General features: G+C 36.5%; 1 protein-coding gene across 7 annotated transcripts in view; it reads right to left on the bottom strand.

Annotated features, from left to right (window-relative positions):
- Positions 1-2,253: 2,253 nt before the first annotated feature.
- MYOCD (myocardin) overlaps positions 2,254-22,952 on the bottom strand; it is a 177,876-nt gene continuing 157,177 nt past the window's right edge. For 6 of the 7 annotated variants that reach the window (XM_027850254.1, XM_027850256.1, XM_027850259.1 and 3 more), the window contains 6 exons: positions 20,520-20,767; positions 18,607-18,757; positions 14,565-15,506; positions 8,816-8,959; positions 6,104-6,161; positions 2,254-5,449 (listed from right to left, as the gene is read on the bottom strand). In XM_027850254.1, coding sequence (XP_027706055.1) covers positions 4,887-5,449; positions 6,104-6,161; positions 8,816-8,959; positions 14,565-15,506; positions 18,607-18,757; positions 20,520-20,767 — 2,106 coding nt within the window. In that variant the 3' untranslated portion in view covers positions 2,254-4,886. The remainder of the gene's footprint in view (positions 5,450-6,103; positions 6,162-8,815; positions 8,960-14,564; positions 15,507-18,606; positions 18,758-20,519; positions 20,768-22,952) is intronic. The other variant, XM_027850255.1, reaches the window with a different exon arrangement.

Genomic DNA, 22,952 nt, shown 5'->3' with positions numbered 1-22,952 from the left:
CATCTCAAGAATTTGAGTAGTGAATAGGTTTATCTTTAGGACAAGATGTAGTGGAGCCAGCTCCAACTGGCTCATGACTGATTGTTAAATTATCAGTGTGAAAATTTCACTTTGGAAATCAGCAAATGCTACAAATCAGGGTTTGATATACTGCTTTGTTGTTAGACTTAAGAAAGTGCTGGAGAAAATGGTAATAATGCAGATTAAACTTAAAAGTATGTTATACATAATTTTTCCTGCCAGAGAGCTGATTGTTCACCAGACATTTACCAGACATAGCTGCCTAGTACCCTGTGATAGTTTGGGTCTGTAGCCCTTCTCTGGGAATCTACACCTGCCAGTGTGAGAGCAACTGTGCTAGCTAGACTAGAGAGTGAGTAGTATCTAGCTACCCGTGAGGTGAGTGGTTATCCATCTAGCTATATAAGAGGTGTTGCTACATAGTGAGAGACTCTCCCCACGCACCCATTACTTAAGTGACATTGCACTTTCTATTTATGAAACACAGAGAAAAATATCTTTAGATAAAAATAGTCCTTCTAGTCCCTAGTGGGATCACTGAGAATAATTGAATACCTGATCCTTTTCCTTCCCAATATCCATGGTTGGAGTTACATTTACAATCCCTAAAATATCCCCATGTTAAGTAAATGGTTGGAATAATTGGACCAATTCTCTACAGGCATACCCCACATGAAGGTGCCCTGCCATCCCCAATTTTGTAATAGTTTTATTAATATATAATAGCCAACGTATTACCAACATATAATATTCTTAACATTTCCCCATAGAATTATTTACTCTCTGCAACATCATTTTATCTATTTTTTTTCCTGGACTCAACTAACGCCATCAGGTGGGTGATAGCCTTATGTATTCCATGTGCCTTGCTCATTAAATATTTGTTGAGAAATATGATTTTAAAAATTTCAGCCAGAAAATGTTGGGGTTTGACTGAATAAGAATATGGAGAAGTATTGTTTAGGAGAAGGACTACTCAGAAGAAAAAGATATACTTTTTCAGGTCCGATATAAATTAATTTGAAAAGCTAAAGCTACCTTTCATAGAGGAATGTAAATTTTTACCCCCTTTTTCTCATTTACTTCACTATAATTGCAAAATTAAAATTATTTTCCCTGGAAAAATGTGACTTAATTTTTCACTATGGTACCTCATTGAAGTGGTGTTTGAATTTAGTGGAATGTGGGTCATCTTTATGATTGAAACTAGGGACACTACTAACAACCATAGCTTAAGGCATTTGCTATACTGATAAATTTACTATTTCACGTAAGTTTGGACTGATATGGGAATACAAAAATGTAAGATATGATTGAATTACAGGGTCCATTTCAATTTGGTATCTATAGGCTCCATGGGCCACAATGAACTACATGTACCAAACCTTTTGGTATTATCTGCTTCTGATGCTATCCGGAGTGTACTACAACAATGGCAAAAAGCTTGAAGGTCTGACTGTACCTTATACTTCCTAGACTTTCCAGGGTTAAGAAACTCTCTCAAACTCTATTTTTCATTTAATTCAATTGTTTTGGACATAATAATTCCTTACTGAAAGGGGCCCTGGGACTGTCAACTCAGGGTTTCATCTACTTTTAATCTACCCCAAGAGACAGATGAATGGGTATTTGTCACAGGACAAGCAAGGATTTGAGATAATAAACTTTTATTACTAAAGAATGTTAAAATCATTGGATTTTGTTCTTCCCAAACAACAAGGAAAATCATTAGAGGAGACACCTTGAGCATTCCAGAGAATCCCCAAGAAAGTAATGCTAGAAATTTTGGTTGGGGTATAGCAACTTGGCATTCTGATATTAGTTTGGCCATTATTTCTTGAGAGGAAAGAATACTCTGGGAATACTACTTATTTGTGTCATGATTGCCAAGTTTGTGATAGAGACTGATCATTTTAGGGTTCTTCTTTCTGTGTTTCATGTTGATTTTCTGGAGCGTGTTGGAACAAAATAACCTTTTACTTAAAACAGTTCAACTTCTGTGTACATAGATTCAAACAAGGATGTTTCCTAAATGGGTTCCATTAAAAAAAAATAAGCAAAATACACTGACACAAGGTTCAGGAGTCTTCCTAATTAGCTCTTACCTTTTTTCTCAGAAAGACAACAGCATTTCATCAGAGAAAGAGAAATAACAGAGAAATTTTTTTTTTAGTGAGGCAATTGGGGTTAAGTGACTTGCCCAGAGTCACACAACTAGTGAGTGTTATCTCTCTGAGGCTGGATTTGAACTCTGGTCCTCCTGATTCCAGGGCCAGTACTCTATCCGTTGCACCACCTAGCCTCCCCAAAATAACAGAGAAAATTACACAAAACATTGTGTGATTGTTTTTAAAAGGAACTAATAAGAAAGAAAGGAAAAACAACATGACATATGGCAATATGTACCAAGAAGGAAGTTAGGATTTAAATAAGATCATATTATCTTATGAACATGAGGAATGTATTAATGAGGTTTCCTTTCTCATATCTTTAGTTTCAAAGAAATGATGATTTCTCCACTTGGATACTCAGCAGTGATGACCAAGCTGAATAGATGTCCCACATAAATCTTTTAAAACAATATAGCATGCTAATTTAGATACGAGGAATGTAAAACAATTTGCATATTCTTAATAGAATTTTCCAGAGATAGTTGTTGAAACCATTTTGCTTCTTCACATCTCTTCTTGGTAAGCCAGGTGTTATGTTAAGGCACTTAGATGAGAATGAAGAGTTACTTCACTGTAGTCTTGTAGTTTAATCGGAAAGTTCCTGTAGGATATATCCAGGCATCATTTCATAGCAGCTAAGCAGTTATTCATGGATGGTTAAAAATACTCCTCTGGAGGCCAGAAAAAACATTTTCCCCTCAGAATAAGAGCCTGGAAGCTTGAACAATGGTGGTAGTCACCAAAATTATTGTTTAAACACTTTTTACAGATGACACTGGAATGGTCAATCTTTGACTTTCCAAGAGAAATCCTAAACATCATGAAAATGGCAATTAATTTTTTTTTCTATCTTAGGAGTGCACAGTGAACAATATTTGTAAAAATAGAAGGAAATAGTGTATTTGTGATTAAAAACAAACCTATAGCTATTTTCTATATCTTCCAAAGCAATATAGAACTGATTGGGAGTTAATAGTGAGATCTGAAGAAAATGTTCTACAGCATTCTTGTCAGCTCCTAGCCCAAATACAAAAGTTCATGGGGAATGAAAACAGACTACTCTCTGTTGTCTCTACCATCCCCCTGGCCGCACCCCCTTTTCTACAATGTGCAACTGTGTTTTCTTTCAGTTTCTTTAGTTTCACAAACTATCCTCTATTACATAAATATCTTTTTTAAACCTATATTTACCATTTACATGATAGCAACCAGTTTTCCAAAGTGGATCTTTATAAAACATCAGATGGTTGAATGGCTTTTTAGTAAACAAATGGGAATATAATGACCTGTTACCTGAGAGGCTTATGAAACATTTCACAAAAATTTTTTTTCAAAGAAGATTTTGTGACAGTGAATTATCTGGAGGAGCCATTATCCTATGGATCTGAGTGCATTATCAGAATGAGTAGCATTATCAGAAAATTTTGTTGCTATGTTAGACCTTACCACTTATGCTTTTTCACTCAAGTAAGGCTTGAGAGTAAAAAAATGGAGAAGGCACAGAAAGAAAAAGGATTAGGAGAACAGTAAAAAGAGATGGGTAAGTTGCAGGGAAAGTGAAGAGAGAAAATTTGAATTAGGGTGGATCACACCCACCCTCTCCCCAAAGCTATGAATGAAATTTGAACTTCATGAATAATAAAGACCCATGCTAATGTCACCATCAGAAGGCCACAGAGTAACCTACAGAATCTTACCCTTAAAAAGTATGACACTAAATAGTTTCCTACAGGAGTAGGAATTGAAATAATGGCCTTTTTAGCTTCTTCTAATTGCTGTTCTGCTGATACCTTTCCAAGGTTAAGCTCATCACCTCTTATCTCATCATCATTCTGCTGACTCAAGCCTTGATTGACACCACATTCCTCAGCCTCTTCTCTCTGATTGGAGATCTGAAGGGTGAAGTATCAAACTCCTCCCAATGCCTTCCTTTATAGAGAGCAGAAACTGGACCTTCTTCACCTTAACAAACCCCCAGTGTTGATCTGGGTCCCTTCGATGTGTCAGCTGTTATCAAGTACCAAAAAAAAAAAAGCCTATGCTCCTGATTGAAACCAGTCCCTGGAAAAGCATTATTGCTGAAAGCTGCTGAGCTCACCTAGCTTCCCTAGAATTAAATGGATTTTGTCCTTTTCCACTGATGGCTCAAAAGCTATCCAAGGATTTCCCCAAGGAAATTAGCATTTCCCCCCAAGGATAGGCAGTATCATCCCTGGAAAATGAGTAAGTAGTCTATGATAGGAAGACATTCCATTTCGCTAGGTTTGAAGTAGGCTTTTATGATTCTCTTTGGTCTTAAAGCAAATCTTTTTTCCCTTCTATAGTATGTGCTGAGTTGTCCAGTTATGTGAATGGGTTTCATTTTAAGATGAGACAAGACCCAAACAATGCCTGAGAAAAATCCTGGTTTTTTTTTTAAATCCATGTTTTTAGAGGCACTGAAAGACATTCTTGGCACCTGTAGTCTAAAAAAGCTAATTACGAAAGTTACAGTTTGAATCATATTCAGAAGCAAGCAGTTGGTAAATTTTATATAATAAAGAGCCCATTTTCTTCTTATTGGCTGGATCTAAAGCCTATATTGCTTCTTTTTTACTTTATCTCTTCTATTAATAATAAAGGCATCTGTGATTAGGTATTTTCATCCTCCTTCAATGCGTTCCTTCTCATACTTAGTATTGCATATTTGGTATTTTACCATTGTTGTAAATGAAGGTCCATGGTACTGTTCAAACTGAGATCAGTAATATCCAAAAAATCACTGTTGAAGATGCTTGGGCCTGTGGCAGTGAGGGAACTGAAGTCTGTTGTAGAACTTGGTGGGGTAAGGTCTAGCCACTCCATAGTTTCCCAGGGAGATTCTGTTAAGCTCATCTGCAAACCTGTTCCATCTATGGAAGAAGGTGAAAGTTGAGGTTGTATGGGGGAGAGAGGAGCTGGCAAGATCTCATGAGAACCTAAAAGTTCGTCTGTTGCTTTGTCAGATAATCTATCCATAATCCCTTCAAACTGAGATTCCTCAATTCCAATTTTTAGAAGTGTGACATCGCTGACCTTGCCCAAAGGACTGTGAGAATTCAATAAGACTTCAAAGTGATTGTCACTATTAGTTGTGCAGTGATCAAAAGAGAGCTGGGATGCTGAAGAGATATGCTCAAATGGGCTAGAGGATTTATGGAGAAGACTTTGAGAAGATCCAGTTATCTTTTGTGCTTTTTGAAAACATGAATGATCTTCTTTGACATTTGCTGGCATTTCTGTTAAAACACAAAATAAGTACATTAGTTAGGCTGTTCAAATTCAGAACACATATGATGTAAATGTCTCGATTAGATAAATTAATTCAATTAAATCATCTTAACAGAAAAGAAAATCAAGTAAAATATTTGTCCAATTTGTTTGCTAGTTTTAGTACAGATTTGTATTTGACCAGGTGTAATGAATCTTATAACATAAAAATTGCTATATGGATTCAATTATATGTACGTGAACCAAAACATTAACATTTTTCTCTTTTCTACTTGTTACAAACAAGAAAGGAAGGAGGTTTGAGCAATTCAGGAGAGTACAATGGGAAAAAATTAAGAAAAAGGGGGAATAAATTAAAAGATAAAAAGAATGAAAATTAATTTGTGACAATAAAATAACTACAGGAAGGAGAGAGTGAGGAACTGGCTACCAGAGTGGCAAAATATTAAAGTTTTGTTCCCTTTTTTCTGTTGGAAAATGAGCATGGATTGGGAATCCAAGGGCAATGTAAATGCTAAAAAATGTTCAGTGCCACTAATAGATGAATAGAATATTTCAGCTCTTTTTCTAGCTATCTAATCACCAGTCAATGTATCTAAAATCGAAAACTGATTGGTGCCACTTCCTGCAGTGTGGGCATATAGCATGCAAGGGCTTTATACCTCCACTTTCAATGAGGACATCAAGGAGTTCATCCATCTGTTGACTTTGAATCATTTGCTACAATGAAAACCATATGAGAACAGAGGAGTTAGAAAGTCATTTATCCTGTTTACCAGGGTCAATCATCCTCTTTAATATGGGAAAAATTAAATCAAAAGTTAAATTAAAGAAGCAGCTTTAATGGTTAGGGGAAGCATTAGGTCAGAATTCATTTTAAAGAAGAAAAAATTGAAATTGAATGAAGGAACACAGAATAGACAGAGTCTCCTCACTTTTTAGAGGTTTCTATCTTTGGTGTATTATATATTTACTAAGTAGGGAAACTGATTCTTTCCCCGCCCCTCACTCCACAATAACACTAACTTCTTTCTGTTAAACTGTTTACATTTAGTACAAATATTTGATTCATATTCTACTTACTATCATTAGTTTGAACTTAAATTTTTTTTTATTTGTATCTCAGCTTAAAATCTGGTAGAGATTTACTTTAAATATAGTAAAAGCATTTGAATAGGGTTAGGGTCTAGTTGGCCCCCAGTTTTCTTCCTAGTTTTGAAGCTTTGTGTTTTATCTTTATCTTAAATGTCAACTTTTTCTGGCTTTTCTGGCTGTTCCTTTTGAAAAATGAAACTCACTATTCCTGAAAGAAAGGGACATGAAGAATATTACCATATGTTAAAGCCTAGGCACCCATTATTGAAAAAATGTTTTCAAACAATCAAAGGAAATAATAATCACAATAATAATAACTAGCATTTATATAGTACTTTAAGATTTACAAAACATTTTACAATATTATCTCATTTTATCCTCACAACAACCCTGGAAGTTAGGTGCTATTATTATCCCCATTTTATAGTTGAGAATATTGAGGCAGACAGAGGTCAAGTGACTCATCTAGGGTCACCTCGTTGATCTGGGATTTGAACTCAAATCTTCCCGATACTAGGTCCAGCACTCTATCCACTGTACCACCTAATTAATGCTAAATTTTGGCTAGAGATTAGTGAAAATAAGGATTTTTTTTCCTGGTCAAGTGCATGGGCACCCTAAAATTTCTCCATGTACTTCTTAGGGATGTGTGGACCTCAGTTTAGGGACACCTATTCTAGAAAGAAAAAAGATCATGCGGTTACCTGCTTAATTGCATCCTCATAAATGGGAGGCTGCATTATCTCTGAAAGGCCTGAACTTGACTTTGAAAAAGTTGGGGATGGAATAGAAAGTTTTGGCCCTGCCTGACAAGAAGAATGTAAAACAGCCATCTGCATGAGGGAAATCCAGGGAAAGGTGATCAATGTTTAGCACATCTCTTTTTCAAAAGGGCAGTTGCAATTTTGGTAATCTAGATTAAAACAAAAACAAATGAAACATATACTCTTGTTGTATGGAACTGAGTAAACCTTCTAGGAAATGCTTCCTAATTTATCAGTCTAAACAGCATAGTCTCAGTTGTAGTTGTGGGAGCCTATTCTTGATATAGATTTGCCCTGTCTGATATCCTTTCCTTTAGGAGGGATCCACCTTCTCTGACAGCAAAAGAGCGAGAGGAGGAAAGGAAAAAATGAGAAGTTAAACATAAAGTCATAAAAGAACAAGAAAATATCAAGAATATTTCTTTCCTGCATCTTTCCATTTAAAAATTATGTGTGTTCCCAAAGAGTATTACAGGAGTAAGTCACTTATATTTTGATTCCTTAAATTCAGCTTTATTTGATTCATAAAGTATATCTTACAGGCTTAACTAGACATCTCGGTTCATTTTCTGTGGTGGCTGCAATGACTTGCTTGGGAATAGGTTGCTGTTTCCTTCCACTTCCCCGTAACCAACCACTTCTCACTCGGACTATAAGGCTCTTCTTGTTGAAGTCCTTCACTCAAAGGCTTCTCACTAGTTGAGATACAATTTACTGGCTATTCTACTTTGCTTTCTTCTTTTGAAGAGTAGATGTTTTCAGGCTATGCTCCTATGCCCTACCACCTTTTTTTAGCAATGCCAACCCTCCAGAACAGCTTCTAATTTTAACTTCCACTATGCACCTACATAAACCCCCTACCAGGAGACCAAATGGCTTTTTTTTAATTGTTTCCCAAACAAGTCATACATAGTCCTCTTGCTATTGTAATATTAGAAACTGGAGTCAGAAGGAATTGGTTTGACAATACATGCTGAGTTCAATTTTGGGGTGGGGTGAACTGTAATTGTCTTCTTAGACTTCTGTGCAACCCCAGAAGGGGGCAACTAAATGGCTCAGTGGATAGAGCTCTGGGCCTGGAGTAAGGGAAACCTGAGTTCAAATTCTGCCTCAGACACATACTAGCTGTGTGATTGTGGGCAAGTCACTTAACCTCTGTTTTCCTTAATTCACTATAGACGGAAATGGTAAACCGTTCCAGTATTCTTGCCAAGAAAACCCCATGGTAGAGTCCATGGGCACAAAAAGAGTCAGACATGACTGAACAACAATAAGCAAGGCAATATGAGGACCAGTGGATTGAAAGGAGACATTTTCATTCCACTACCAGATTCCTGTGACATCTTCAAATTCATATCTCTGAGTCATATAAGTAGCTTCAAAATAGAGAAATTTATTAGTAAAATATTCCTTTTTTCCCCTGGATTCAGTCATTTGTTCTAAAAGTCAGAGGGAAAAGATTGGGCAGGAGAAAGATTCAAGAGATGCCCATAAAAGATATTCCTAGAAGCTTACCTTGTGTTTTGTATCAGGGCTTTTGGAAGAAGCATTGACTCTGGTAACCTGCCTACTGTCTGGTTGGGTACCAAGGAAGGGAATACGGAGTTTGGATGACTCAGGAGAGAAGCCTGAAGTACTGCCATCTTGTATTCCTGAGCTCTACAGAAAGGAACAAGAGGTAAAGATGACATATCTTCACATACAGCCCCTTAGAATCATGGATCTAGAGCTGGAAGGGACCTTAGAGGTTGTTTAGTACCATCTTTTCATTTGACTTTCCTAAGATCACAAAGATAGTAAGGATCAGAGGCACAATTTAAACCCAGTTTCTCAGTACCACACCTTGCCTTGAGTGGTCTAGTAATCCCTTTAATGCTATGCAATTAATTTTCCTGAAACAACTTTATACATCTTACCCCCGACAAAAATCATCATATTTCCTAACTTCTGAATGGGATACTATATTAATAATCTCCATTTCTCATTGCTCAGTACTAGCTTTCCTCCACACTTTCTCAATTCAACTCAACTCAATAAGCATTTGAATGTCTGTTATATACCAAACACTGGGAATACAGACAAAAACAGGAAATAGTTTCTTCCCTCAAGGAGTTTACATTCTCCTAGAGGGAAGCAATATGTACAGAAATAAATGCATACAAAATTTATTCATAGTAAATACAAAGTAATTTGAGGTAGTTATCATCAAGTGTAGAGATCTCAAAGAGTTGTAATTACCCTTGTCTCACATGAAGAGGTGGCCCTTCTTTGCAAGGCTAACCTCTCTATGTGCACAAGGGATCTCATTCCATCCCTAGCATTTGTTCCCACTATCCCAGCTCTCTCACTTATCTTCAATCTCTTCCTGTCCGTTGGCTACTTCCCTAATGTCTATAAACATATACAGGTCTCTTCCATCTCTAGCACCACCTCTGAGTGAAAAGGAATAAACTACTTACCAAAGAATCAATTTTACTTTTCTAATTATTTCAATTATTGGTCAGTTTTTTTCCCTTCCTATAATCTACTTTCCTACTTTTATTTTGGTCTTAGTTCTGCCATCTGGAGTCACACATCTAAAAATTGAGTAACATAACTTCAACTCAATATTTCCTAAAACTGAAATTAGGGCTATTTGAACTTTGACATATATTCCAATCTGAAGTCTATGATCTTATCTCCACAAATCAGTGTTCACTTTTAACTTCCCTAATTCTTTTAATGATACCATTTTTTTGTATTAGGATCAAAACTTCTGATTGATATTTTACTCCATCATCCCTCTTGCCCTCTGTATCTAATCAGTTTCCAAGTCCTGCTGAGGCAATTTCTTTCTAATTCATCATCTCAGCGCCAGTCCCACTGCCATTAGCCTCTTTCAGGCCCTTATTACTTCTCACTTAGACTATTGCAAAAGCCTACTAACTAGTCTATTTGTTTTCAAAATTTCTTCTTTAATTCGTCTGATACTCACCGACAAATTAATCTTTCTAATACTGGCAGTTACATAGTCCTTTGATTATGTAACTCATCTACCCAAAACATTGTCTACTAGGAAAACTACAAACTTCTTACCCTAGCAGTCAGTTCCACAATTTGGCCCCAACTACTGTTCCAGCCTTAAAGCCCACAGCCACTATCATATACCTCACAACTCAAGTAAGTTAGACTACTCCTTGTTCCCTAAACTCTGTCTTCCTGGAATGCCATTAAAATCTGACTCCTTCTTCAAAAGTAAGCTGAAGTACTCTTCTTCATGAAGTCTTCCCTGATCACGAGTCATTTAGTCTAAACTCACCTTTTATAAAGAATCCTTTCTATGATTGTCTTATTACCTTCCAACACAGTACATTGTATTTTTTATCAGCTCTAATTGTTAAGAATTTTTCTGTACGTGGAGCTGAAATCTGCCTCTCAGCAGCTTCTAACTTTTTTGCTCCTAGTTCCTCCCTCTGAGATGAAGAATAAATGCAATATCTCTGCCATATGACACCCTTCAGATACTTGAAGAAAGCTATCATGTCTTCTCTCTTTTACTCTCTAGTTTAAACAACCCCTAATCTTTTGTATGATATGATCTTAAACCCCTTTGCCATTCTGGTTGCTCTCTTCTGGATGTTCTTTAGATTACTGATGTTCTTCTACAGTATCCAGAAGTGAACATAATATCCACATATGGATGGAACAAAATGAAATACAGTGGATCCATCATTTACCTTACTCTATATCCTATCTCAAAGAGTGAGTTAGGTTGGGTTTGCAATCAGGTTGGAAGACCTGAGTTTAAATTTGGCTTCAGACACTTATTAGCTATGTGATTCTGGGCAAGTCACTCAAATTCTGTCTGCTTTGGTTTCCTCAACCATAAATTGGTACTAATAATAGCACCTTTTGTAGGGATCAAATGAAATAATATTTGTAAAGTGCTTAATACAGTGCCTGGCACATAATAGATGCTTAATAAATGGCCATTCTCTCCTCCTCCCACCACTGTTAAATGCAATTTAAGATCATATTAGCTATTTTGACTGCCATGTCATATTGTTGCCTCATATTAAGATTGCAGCACACTAATACTACCAGAAATTTTTCTAGGAAGCATTTACCTCCCTACCTTCCCCCTCTTGCACTGATGAAATATTTTTTTGAAATTAATTTATTCCTATTAAATTTCATCTTAGCCTAATATTCTAATCTGTCAATTTGTAATCATTTATTAATGTTATCAATATTAATTATGAATATCAAATCATTCATTGAAGTGTGAGTTATCCTTCCCAGCCTTGTGTTATTTTTATATATGGTCACCATGCCATCTGTGTAATTGATTGACAAAATTATAAAACAGTACAAGGCCAAGGTTTGAAGGCACCCCACTATAGACTTCCCTCTAAAAAATAACTTCAGTCCAATCCTCTGGTCATTAAAGTGGTTCTGAATCAGTCTGTCTAGTTATAGCATCATCTAGCTCACATATTTCCGCTTGTCCATGAAGGTAGCTTTGCTGAAATCTAGGTAAACTGTAGATATAGTATTCTTCTCATTTACTAGTCTAGTAACCCTCTGGAAAGGAGGAAATGAGTATGGCATAACAAAGCAAATGGTATTTGTGTAAACAGCATTATAAAATACAGATAAAATTACTCCCACACTCTGTCATGTACTTATATGTGTCATTATCTCACAGGTTACCAAACCAAAAGTGAGAGGACACATACATAAACAGAGAACACATATGCCAGAAGAAGTCAAGTAGTAAGGACAACTCAAGCTGCTTCAGCAGTTCCCCTACTACTTCAATATTTCTCATTTTTCAGTGCTGTTGCTACTGCTACCCTCCTCCCCCAATACTACTGATTTCCTCTTGTGATGTCATTAGGTCTTTACTGAGTTGTGGTCCTCTCCTTATTTGTTCTCTCTGTCATGTTGATTGGCCTCTACTGATGTTTCAGTTGAACTTCTCCTTCCAACAAAAAGTTGAATTGCAGCTATTTATATGGCCTCTTTCTGTATGGGGAGGGAGTCTATTCAGCATATTCAGCCCATATCCCTAGAACTATTGCATAACCTGTTTTTAATTAAGCCAAGTTGGCTTTTTGCAGTCATTACCTCCTTTTATAGACTTTAATAATCATCCCTTTAATAATTTGTTCAAGAATTTTACCAGAAACCAAATTCAAGCTCACTGGGCAAAGTTTGTGGACTCTATTCACCCCACCCCCTTTAAAGCAGGACACTATTTGTCCTTATTTAGCACTACATCAGTCTTTCCAAAATCACTGACAGTGGTTTAGAAATAACATCTGCCAGTGTTTTTAATACTCTCAAACGTAGTTGCTTAGACCTTGTGAACTAACTCATCAAGCACAGCTTGGTTTCCTCCTTTCTTCTTTCTTATCTCATTCTTCAAATTCCTAGTAGCCATTTTCACTCATTTGGATCTCATCCATTTGATGTACTCAGTACCTCCTCTGAAATGGTATAGCATGCTGTAACTTTCTTATCATTTGTACTTTTATTATCCCTACTCCTAGGTTATAAGGCCTTTGAAGGCAGGGACAATATCTTATTTATCTTTTAATCACTCATGGTATTTAGCATGCACTCAATAAATATTTGTTGAATGCATAAAGTAGCTTTTCTACTGAAAAATAATCTTTGGAATAGTTTTACACTATTACAGTATTGGTTGAAAGCTTAATCAATGTTACTGTGATGGAATGTTCAAGGACATGGGAAAACCACCAAAACAAAATGACCATACAGAAATAAGACCAGTTGTATTTTAAACAAAATGACACTTTGATATACAAGTAAATAATAAGATCCAAATAAAAATCCTTCAAAAGCTACCTTGGGAGATTATACACTTATTTTAATAATGCTCACATCGTTCATTTTTGGGGGGAGTTTCTCATTGGGAATTGCCTTGAGATCCTGGGTACATTCTTTTGAATATTTTCAGGGAGGGCAAATCTACTCCTTTGACTTTAAGAACTAACTAAAAATCCCTGAATGATTAGTTTGGTTAGTTCCTAAAATAAAATCCATTTTCAATAGGTGAAGATTTACCCTCTGTGAAAATATTCAAAATAATATGTCTCAGCTCCCAAGGCAATTTCCAAAGAGGAGTTCCAGCAAGCAATTGTAATAACAGAAATACTGATTTTCATTTATTGTATAATACAACATGTTTTCTATGTAATATCTGTTTAGATGCTAACAATCATAGCTCTGTGAGGCAGTAGGTAGTACAGATACGTGAAGGGATTTAAATGCTTAATAGAAGAATAAATAGTTTATCTTAGAGGCAATGGTAAACCACTGAAGTTTCTTGGGCAAGGGAGTGACATGATTAGACCTGTACTTTAGGAATAGCCATTGGCAGCTGTAAGGAGAGTGATTTAGAGCAGTGGAGATTAGAGTCTGAACTTTTACAAAAGTCCAGACAAGAGAGCACATGGGTCTGAGCTCTGTTGGTGGCTATGTGAATGGAAAGAAAGGGACAGATATCTTTCTACTTATTGAAGTGTTCATGTGGCTAATTCAGGGTAGAACAGAACTAAAACCTAGTTTCTTGGCACTAGACCCAATGTTCTTTTTATATTATGAGAGCTATCTTCAAATATCTGATAAACTGTCAGGTAGATAAGAATATAGTGTCACTCCATAGAGTAGAGCTGGGACCAAAAAGACAGCATGGCAGAATTGTTAACAGCAGTAGACTTAGAGTCAGGAATACCTTCTTTCAATTCTTGTTTCAGACACATACTATCTGCATGAACCTGGAGAAGTCATTTGAAGTCTGTAAGCCTCTATTTTCTTATTTTTAAAATGGGGGTAATAATAGTACCTACCTAACACGGTTGTGAGGACCAAATGAGATAACATTTGAAGTATTTCATAAAATTCAAAGCATTACATAAATGCTAGCTATTATTATTATATTACATTTTCCTTTGTATCATAGACTAGAACTAGAAAAGATTTCAATTTACATATTATGTTTCTCCACTAGATTACTCTTTGAGAGAAGGGCTGTGTCTGTCTTATTTAGCTTTTTTATCTTCCTGAGAACCTAGCATAGTGACTAGCAAGTAGTTGACGCTTAATGAAACTGACTCCCTCCCAGCTAAGCACAAGGCCTTTTTATGATGGCCTGTATGGGCAGCATTTCTCAAAGCCTGTCCTATAAACTGAAATGATAATCTGCTTTTTAGCAGTTCATTCTTAATGAATTTTATATATGCCTTGAGCTCCTTACCTGAATTGAGCACATTTGGCTGCTGTTTTGTGAGAGGCCACTGTGCTTCTCTCCTTGGGAGCTAGAAGATGAAGAAAGGTGGTAATGGTTGTTGGGTGATGGGGGGCGACTGATACATTGTGGACTTTTTACAGCTCCAACTGGGGAATGTTGGGGAGAATTCTGAGGGCTAAGAAATGTGGAAGAAAGTACTTTGGTCTGTCCTATGGACTCTACAGAATGACTGTTTAGAGGGGGAAGGAGCTGGGCAGGTTCTCGAGTACTTAGCTGTTTCTCTGAATTATTAGTCTGTATTTTCACAGATGTTTGTTTTGATGGAAAAGGGCAACTGCATACAGTATCTTCCTTCTTGATGTGAATACCAAAGAAATTTGTTTGTGGCTGTTTTTTCTCTGTATAGTTATTCCTCTTCTGCTTCTGAAGTTCCATCCTCAGCTCTTCCACTTGTCTTTGCTCTTGCTGTAGCTTCATGGTAAGTTCATTAATCACCTTTTGCTTCTCTACTAACATCTTATCCTTCTCAGAATCAATTCCATCTAAATCAGATTGGATGCATCCCCCATTGAGGCTGCTCATTAGGCTCTCCTCTGCACAAATATGGATAGGAGAGGGCTGAAGAACAAATGATGGTGAAGTGTCATTGAATGTATCTGGTAGAGAGCCATTGACTGAGACATCAGATGAAGCTGGGGAAATGGGTGGTGTGGAACTGGTGCTGCCAAAGTGATAGAAACCACTGGGTAAGACACTAGTGGAAGAGGACTGATAACTGGTTAGAGTATTGGCTGGGTTGACAGGAAAAGTGATAGTAGTTATATCACTAAAATTTGGCCCTGTGTTCTCAGGGCAGTCCTGGAAGGGTCGAAGACGATTCATGAGGGCTGTTTTGGTGCCTGATACAGGTAGGCCCCTTATTCGAAGTTGTTGTCTCAATTCGGAGACCTAAAAGAACAAAGGAGTTTAGATTATTTTTTCACTATACTCATAAAAAATTCTGTTGTTAATAGTGTATAAATTTGTAACTGCATTATTAACTACCAAAACTCATTATATAATTAAAATTGGCATATGCTGAGTTGAATTTTCCTCTTATTCCTTTGGACATATAAGTTAATATATGTGAGTTTGTATAGGGGGTAAATAGTGTTGTATATTTAACAGGGTTAGAAAGATGAACCCTACTTGTAAAGCCATACATGGAGCCAACCAACCTATTTATAGATTGTAAGAATACCTCTTTTCTTGTTCCCATGTTTAATCTCATTTTCCTGCATTCTAGAAGTATTTTTAGATATTTCCTCATTAATTACTAAATTGCCCCAAATCTCTTATTAGTCATTGAATCTTTAAGCCCTTACCTCACTTCATCAAATATTATTTAATTACCTGGAGAAACCTCCTTTCCCAACTGTAGTTGTTACTTTTCTCACAGGAAAGAGAGAAGATTATTCTGTAGGAAATGGGGGTCAGGTATGGTAATTGAAAAAACTATTACTTTAAAAATATTAATATTAATGCAACCCTTTTGGAACTATTGTTTCTTCCTCTGTATATGTGTATGTATGTGTGTGTGTGTGTTTGTATCCCCAACACTTAGCACGACGCCTTAGATGTATGAGGTTCTTAATAATTTTCTTTATTAGTTGTTCCATTTGGAAATGAATTCAGAAAACTGCGGTGGCACAGAGGAGATAATTGAAAGGGAAAGGCAAAGTGGCTATCAGCCATTGAAATGAAGAACTCAAACTTTGAGTGTCCTCTAGTGGCCATTGGTGATATTGCGACCTTCTTAAAGGTTGATGGACACATTTTTTCAGGTCAGGGAGGAGACATTTTAAATAAAATGATATTTGGTGACTAACTGAGATATATTCACACTTTGAGTCACTCCAAATCAACTTGGCTAGATGTGAACTCACATGACAGCCATCCCTGTATGTATAAGGTAGGTAATCACACAGGGAATCAAGGTTGGAAATTAGATCCCTGTATTGATTTCAATGCCTTGAACTGAGTAAATACTAAGATTGGCACCTACTCTCATCTCTAAGATTTTCAAATTATTGTGGAGAGATCAATTGTTTAAAAAACCACATAGTCTAAACCTACAATTTAATTTGGGTATAGATGGGGGTGGTGATTCACAGAATCTCAGAGTTAGGAGGACTACTTAACTTCTTACCTGAAGCATAAAACCCTTCTACAGAATTTCTGTCAGTCTCCACTTGAATTCTTACAGTCACGGGGCACTCACTACCTCTTAAGGCATCCCTGCTGGACAGTTCTAATTATTAATAGAAATTCTTTATGTGGTGTTGAGCTGAAATCTGCCTCCCTGCAACTTCTATCAATTGTAGTTCTCCTCTTTGGGGCCAAACAATTAGTCAGCTGACACTTTTTAAATACCTGTTGTTTGACAGGAACTGGGGACACAAAGACAAAAATTAAACAATCACTTCCTTCAAGATGTTTGCCTACTATAATGGAACATGTTTAATCCCTTGTGAAAAATGGAACCCTTTTGAACCAGATAAGGCCATTCTACATGAAATAATCCTGCTAAATTCAATAAATAATGTCATTTGGGAGATTATTTCATCATTAAATAATCATGTTGTAGGTGGTATTTTGATTTTCTCCATAAACCCTATAGGACCAAATATCAGTCTAGGTTTAAGTCAAAATACATAAAACTCTTGACTCCCACTCTTGGACTCAACTTCAGTGGTCTATTCTTTTTGTTTTCCTCTTGAATTGTAGTAATTTATCTAGCAGAGGATGTGCTTATCCTATAGTCGGAGAAACAGAATCATAGAATCATAATTGGAAAGCTTCTCAGAGTTCATATAGTACCTGAAAGGAATGTTCCTTACAAGGTCCCCGACAAGCAGTTGCTAAACATCTGTTTCAAGAATCCAATTATAAGAAATTAATTACTTCCCAAGGCATCCCATTTCTCTTTTGAATAGCTCTAATTATTAAAGTTTCCTTATATACAGCTGAAATTTGCCCTTCTGTGACTTGAACTCACTGCTTTTGGTTTGTTCTCTGCCACTAGACAGAACAAATCAAAACTTTCTCCTTTGTGACAAAATATTTGAAGATAGGTGTCATTTCTCTTCTTCCTCCCCATTCTCACTCCTCAACCTTTCCCCCACTATTCTCTGTCCCCTTCATTCTCTTCTCCAGGCTAAATGTTCTCATTTCTTGCAAGTAATCTTCTGTGACATGGATATGAGTGCCCTTACCATTTTCCTACTCTGAACGTACTCTAGCCTATTAATGTCTTTCCTAAACTGTGGCACCAAAATGAACACACTATTCCAAATGCTGTCTTACCAGGTCAGAATACAATGGTACTGTTATCTCCTCCTTCTAGACACTATGAACAGATGTTTTTGTAAAAAAAAAAAAAAACTTTTGGTTGTAGCTACCAAAATGTGAGTGAAATGCCAGTAGAGAATTATGAGTGTGGGAGTGTTTTTAGATATGATTTCTAGTTAAAGGAATAGAATCTGTGCATTGATTTCTAGCAAGCAGTATGGCTAGAGTGCTGACCTCAGAGTATGGAAGATTACATGGAGAAACATCTTTTCCCAAGTTCTGCTTCTGAAGTATACTAATTGTATGACAATGGGCAAATCGTTCAGGTTATTAGTGTCATAAGACTGTAAGATAGGGGCAAACTGCAGACTTAATCAGCATAAGGAGTTTACACAATGGGAGTTTTCTACAATGATGAAATCATACTTCCCCACTTCTGAAAATGTATTGGCTAAGAATTATCTTATAGATCCTCTCAAGGGAAAGAACAGAGTTACTCTACTCTGGAGTTTACTGCAATTATTTCATTATATATAATACATTTGTAGTATGGAAAAGAGAGTTATAAAAAGTGGTTGATGACTGGGATTTTACACAGTAACAAAATTCTCTGTCTCCCCTACCACAACACACATACAGACTGCTATTGTATTACCCACGTAATATTTGGTGATTGCTACTAAATAATCTTTTTTTTAATAGCCACCAAAACTTATACCTTCAGATCATCCAGATTTGATGGAAGAGGACCCAGCTTGAGAGAAGAAATGCCAGTTTGTCCAGAAAAAGTAGGTTTGGCAGGAGACAGAGGATTATTGCTTATGGAAACTGATGAGTTTGGATTTTTGATCAATTCTTCATTGGGTTCCCTAAAAATAGACAATGGGATATTTTAGATAACTGCATAGTTTATCGGGCACACAGTAGATATTTAATAAATGCTTGTTGATTGATTGATCAGTCTGGCAGCATGTTTTCATTTAGGTTCTTCAGTAACAATTTAGGTTCTGGCTTGTCCATAACCCAGTAAAGTTTAGAAACTTGAATAAAATGAGGACTAGGCATATTTTCCATCATGAGATAAGAAAGAATGAACAGTAAAGAAATTATTTTATCTTAAATTTACAGACAGCTAATGACAAATTTTGGGACTAGATCTGTTTTTGAGTTTGTTGGTCAACCCATTCAATTGTGCAGCTCTTGGATGTATATGAAGTATTTAGATGACTTCCCCTTCCCTCCCAAACTATATTTCAAATGGAAAGAAATAAGAAACATTTTCTCTTTTCCATGTGGAGTTTCCCTTCAGTGTCTTTGCTCTAAATACAAATGTTATCTTGTCTTAACTAATATAGGTTTTCTAAAAAGTGGAGCCAAACAACTGACTTTGATAAAATTAAAACCATATTTTAAATATAAATGTCTGTTATTCAAAGGAATTCTACTGTAAATCATAGTCATTTAAGAAAGAATCCATTTGTGATGTAATATCCCAAAGCTTTATAAGTTCACATTTTATCTATTGGATTTTCTTAAAGCTGGGCACAGTGGTATTATAAATAGGAGAAATGATCTCCTTTGTTTCTCCAAGAATTAACAGGACTCCTGGAGATGAGGTGTACTTGCTCCCTTAATGTCAACACCTTTCTGAGGTAAATTCCTTGCCTTCTGAGGTTATTCCTTGCCTATTCAACTTCCCCCGCCCCATCTTTTAGAGTTTTGATTGCTTTGATAGGAGCCTAGAAGTGAAGTTTCTCCTGACTTCCTAATCTTCTCCTTCCTTTTATTTCTTAGTGGCACTTTAATTTCTGTTTACGGCCACTTCTTTTGGAGATGGGAAAATATAGGACTAGATGATGATTTTATCAGCTCGTGTAACATAAGAATTGTGATAGGAGATTAGGGTTGTGGGGGAAGAAGAGCAAAATTCTTATTGATCAGCCAACAAGCTATAGTGACTGCTTACCCAATACTTTAAGTTGCCAGAAGAAATGAAATATAATCTTTGTCCTCAAAAGGGTTAAAGTTTATAAAGAGGAACACACACTGGCATTATTCATTCTAGGTCAGTAGTTTGGTGGAGTTATCTTTGCAGACCCAGAACTTCCTAGCCTGAAGGATTGCTCACCTCAAGCTATCTCTTTTATTCATCATCACTTCTCTCTAGACATATGTCCCCTAATGTCCTTGAAGTTCATGGTTTGGTCTCAATGCTCAGATGTCAGACATAGCTTCCCCTCTGAAGGAGCTTACAATCTAGCTAGGAAGACAAAGCTAACACAATAGAAGACAGTATACAACCAGGTACGGAATAATGAAAGGTAGCATGCAATCGGTGGCTAGGCGACATGCAATAAGTAGCCATCTCTAGGGCAGGGGGGTGGGAAGGGAAGAAAAAAAAGAAATTTACATGATAGTTTTGTTGTATATTTGAGAGGAATAGCAAGTTGTGCATAGCAGATTTGCAGTTTCATGTACAATCATCTTTTTTATCATATTATGTTATGAAATGCTTGTTTTATTCCATAAATTTCAAATCAAATAAAATAAAGAAATGACATAGAAATGAGAGATTGCAATGAGTTCATTAGCTACCCATTGCCTTCAACCGTGTCTCCTAAATTGACTCACTTTAGCTGTGCTTGATGATGCCCTGGGTAGCTAAATCTTTGCTGCTGTTGTTGTTGGCTGAGGATTTGTAGTTGTAGGAAAAGTTGCTGCTGCTGCAGAAGCCTAGCATAGGCAGAGTCCATGGGAGGAGGAGACTTTTCTGCCTTTTGGTCAGGTGGAATGTATTGGTGATATTTTAGCTTCTTCACCTTTGGTTTGGTGTCCTTTGGCTTTTTGTGGCGGTTCTTGCTGTCGCTAAAGGACTTAGACTGCAAGGGATATTGGAAAAATAGCATAAAAATTAGCAGATATACAATGAGGTGATACCATGGAAAATGTGATGGGAAAATCTCTTTGTAGGGATGTTTTTGAATTACAGAAACAAAATGCAAAAAAAAAAAACAAAAACAAAACCTTGCCACATGGCTTCTGGGAGATATGCCTTTCTAATGAGAATGGATCACACTAAATCATCACTCTCAATCTCAGTGATTAAACCAAAAAATATCACTACATGGTGTGAATTGAGAACTCAGGTCAGTATGTAATTTAGACCCCCTTCTCTCTCCAAGTTGAAAGATGATAGGAAGAAAGAGTACTGTTTACAACTCAAATGACAAAGAATGTACACACCACTGTTAAGATTTGCCATTTAATAATAGCTGACATTTTTATAATGTTTTAAACTATATAATATACATATATTATCTCATTTGATCCTAACAAAAAAGCTCTATGAGGTAGATATTACAACTATTATTATTCCCACTTTACAGATAAAGGAAATGATATTCAAGGACATTAAATGTCAGAGGCAAGATTTCCCTATCAATATAGTACAGTAGAAAAAAAAACACTGGTTCTGGAGTGAGAGGATCTGGGTTCAAATGTTGTACCTGTGGGAGTTAAGTCACTTAAAATCTCTGAGTTTTATTTTCCTCATTTGTAAAAATTACAGGATCAGATCAGATGACCTCTAAGGTTTCTTCCATCTCTAGGATCCTATGATTGCTAGTTCACTACTAAACCATGTTGGCTTTACATGAAACCTACATTGAGATTTGGATACAGCTTACTGACTGTAAGGTCACCCTCTATACCAGGATTTAGTCAACCTAAAATAGAATAAAGGAAAAGTGTGAAAATTCTATAATTTGAAAATGTTATGAAAATACATTGAATCAAAAATGTTGATGATATAATGATAAAGGCAAACAGGATAGTGGTATTCTCAGTAGAGCAAAATGAGAGTTAGACAATAATTTTTCCCATGTTTCCCTAGCACTATCTGGGAAGGAGGTTTTCTAATCAGTAGATATGAAAATTCTAGTCTACTTGGTAGGGAGTATAATAGTGATATTAACTCACACACATATATATTAATTTTTAAGAGTTGCATAGTAATTTTATTCACAACATAAAGCCAATAGTATTAGCATTATCCTCATTTTATAGCTTAAGGAAACAAAACTTGAGGTATACAATGGTTATATGATTTTTTCCCCCATAGTCACAGGGCTGATAAATGGCAGCGTTGAGATTTAAATCCAAAGGTTCTGACCAGGATCCTTTCTAATATTCTATACTACTTTGATGAGAGTGACAGCCCCAACAGTCAGTCAATAAGCATTATGTGCCATGCACTGTGTTAAATACTGGGAATACAACTTTAAGCAGAAAGAATAATAGTCCTTGCCTTCAAGGAGCCTGCTAAATTTTAATAGGAGAAGTCAAAGAAGAAAACACATAGAAGGAAGCTTAAAAGGGGGAGAGTGGAAAGAGGAAAGGGCTAGAGAGAGAGGAGGGAGGAAGGAGAAGAGAAGGAGAAGAGAGGGAGAGGAAACAAAGGTACCTAGTAATAAATAATAATAGCTAACATTTGTATAACACTTATTGTGTGCCAGGTACCGTGCTAAGTGATTTACAATTATTATCTCATTTGATCCTCACAACAACTCTGGGAGGTAGGTGCTATTATTATTGCCATTTAATAGATGAGGAAACTGAGGCAGACAGAGATGAAGTGACTTGCCTAGGGTCACACAGCTAATAGGTGCCAAAGGCTAGATTTGACACTGGTCCTTAGGAAGACTGAGTTCAAATCTGGTCTCACGCACTGAATAATTGTGTGACCCTGGGCCAATTACTTAACCCTGTTTGTATCAGTTTCCTCATCTTTAAAATGAGTTGGAGAAGGAAATGGCAAACTACTCCAGTATCTTTGCCAATAAAACCCCCAAAAGGGGTCACAAAGAGTTGCACATAACTAAAAAATGACTAAAGAACAAAAACAAACTTCCTAGTTTCAGACCCTGTGCTGTATCCACTGCACCACCTAGTAGGGGTTGGGGGGCAGGGGGTAGTTGAGAAAGTCCAAAATGCAGCCTGTAGAGTGATAAGACATGGCAGGACTAAGCACATTACTTAAATGGAGGTTCTGTGAGGAGCCATCCA

The sequence above is a fragment of the Vombatus ursinus genome, unplaced genomic scaffold (assembly GCF_900497805.2).
Source record: "Vombatus ursinus unplaced genomic scaffold, bare-nosed wombat genome assembly UNPS02008996.1, whole genome shotgun sequence".
Lineage (NCBI taxonomy): Eukaryota > Metazoa > Chordata > Mammalia > Diprotodontia > Vombatidae > Vombatus > Vombatus ursinus.
This window is presented reverse-complemented; position numbering and strand designations above follow the sequence as displayed.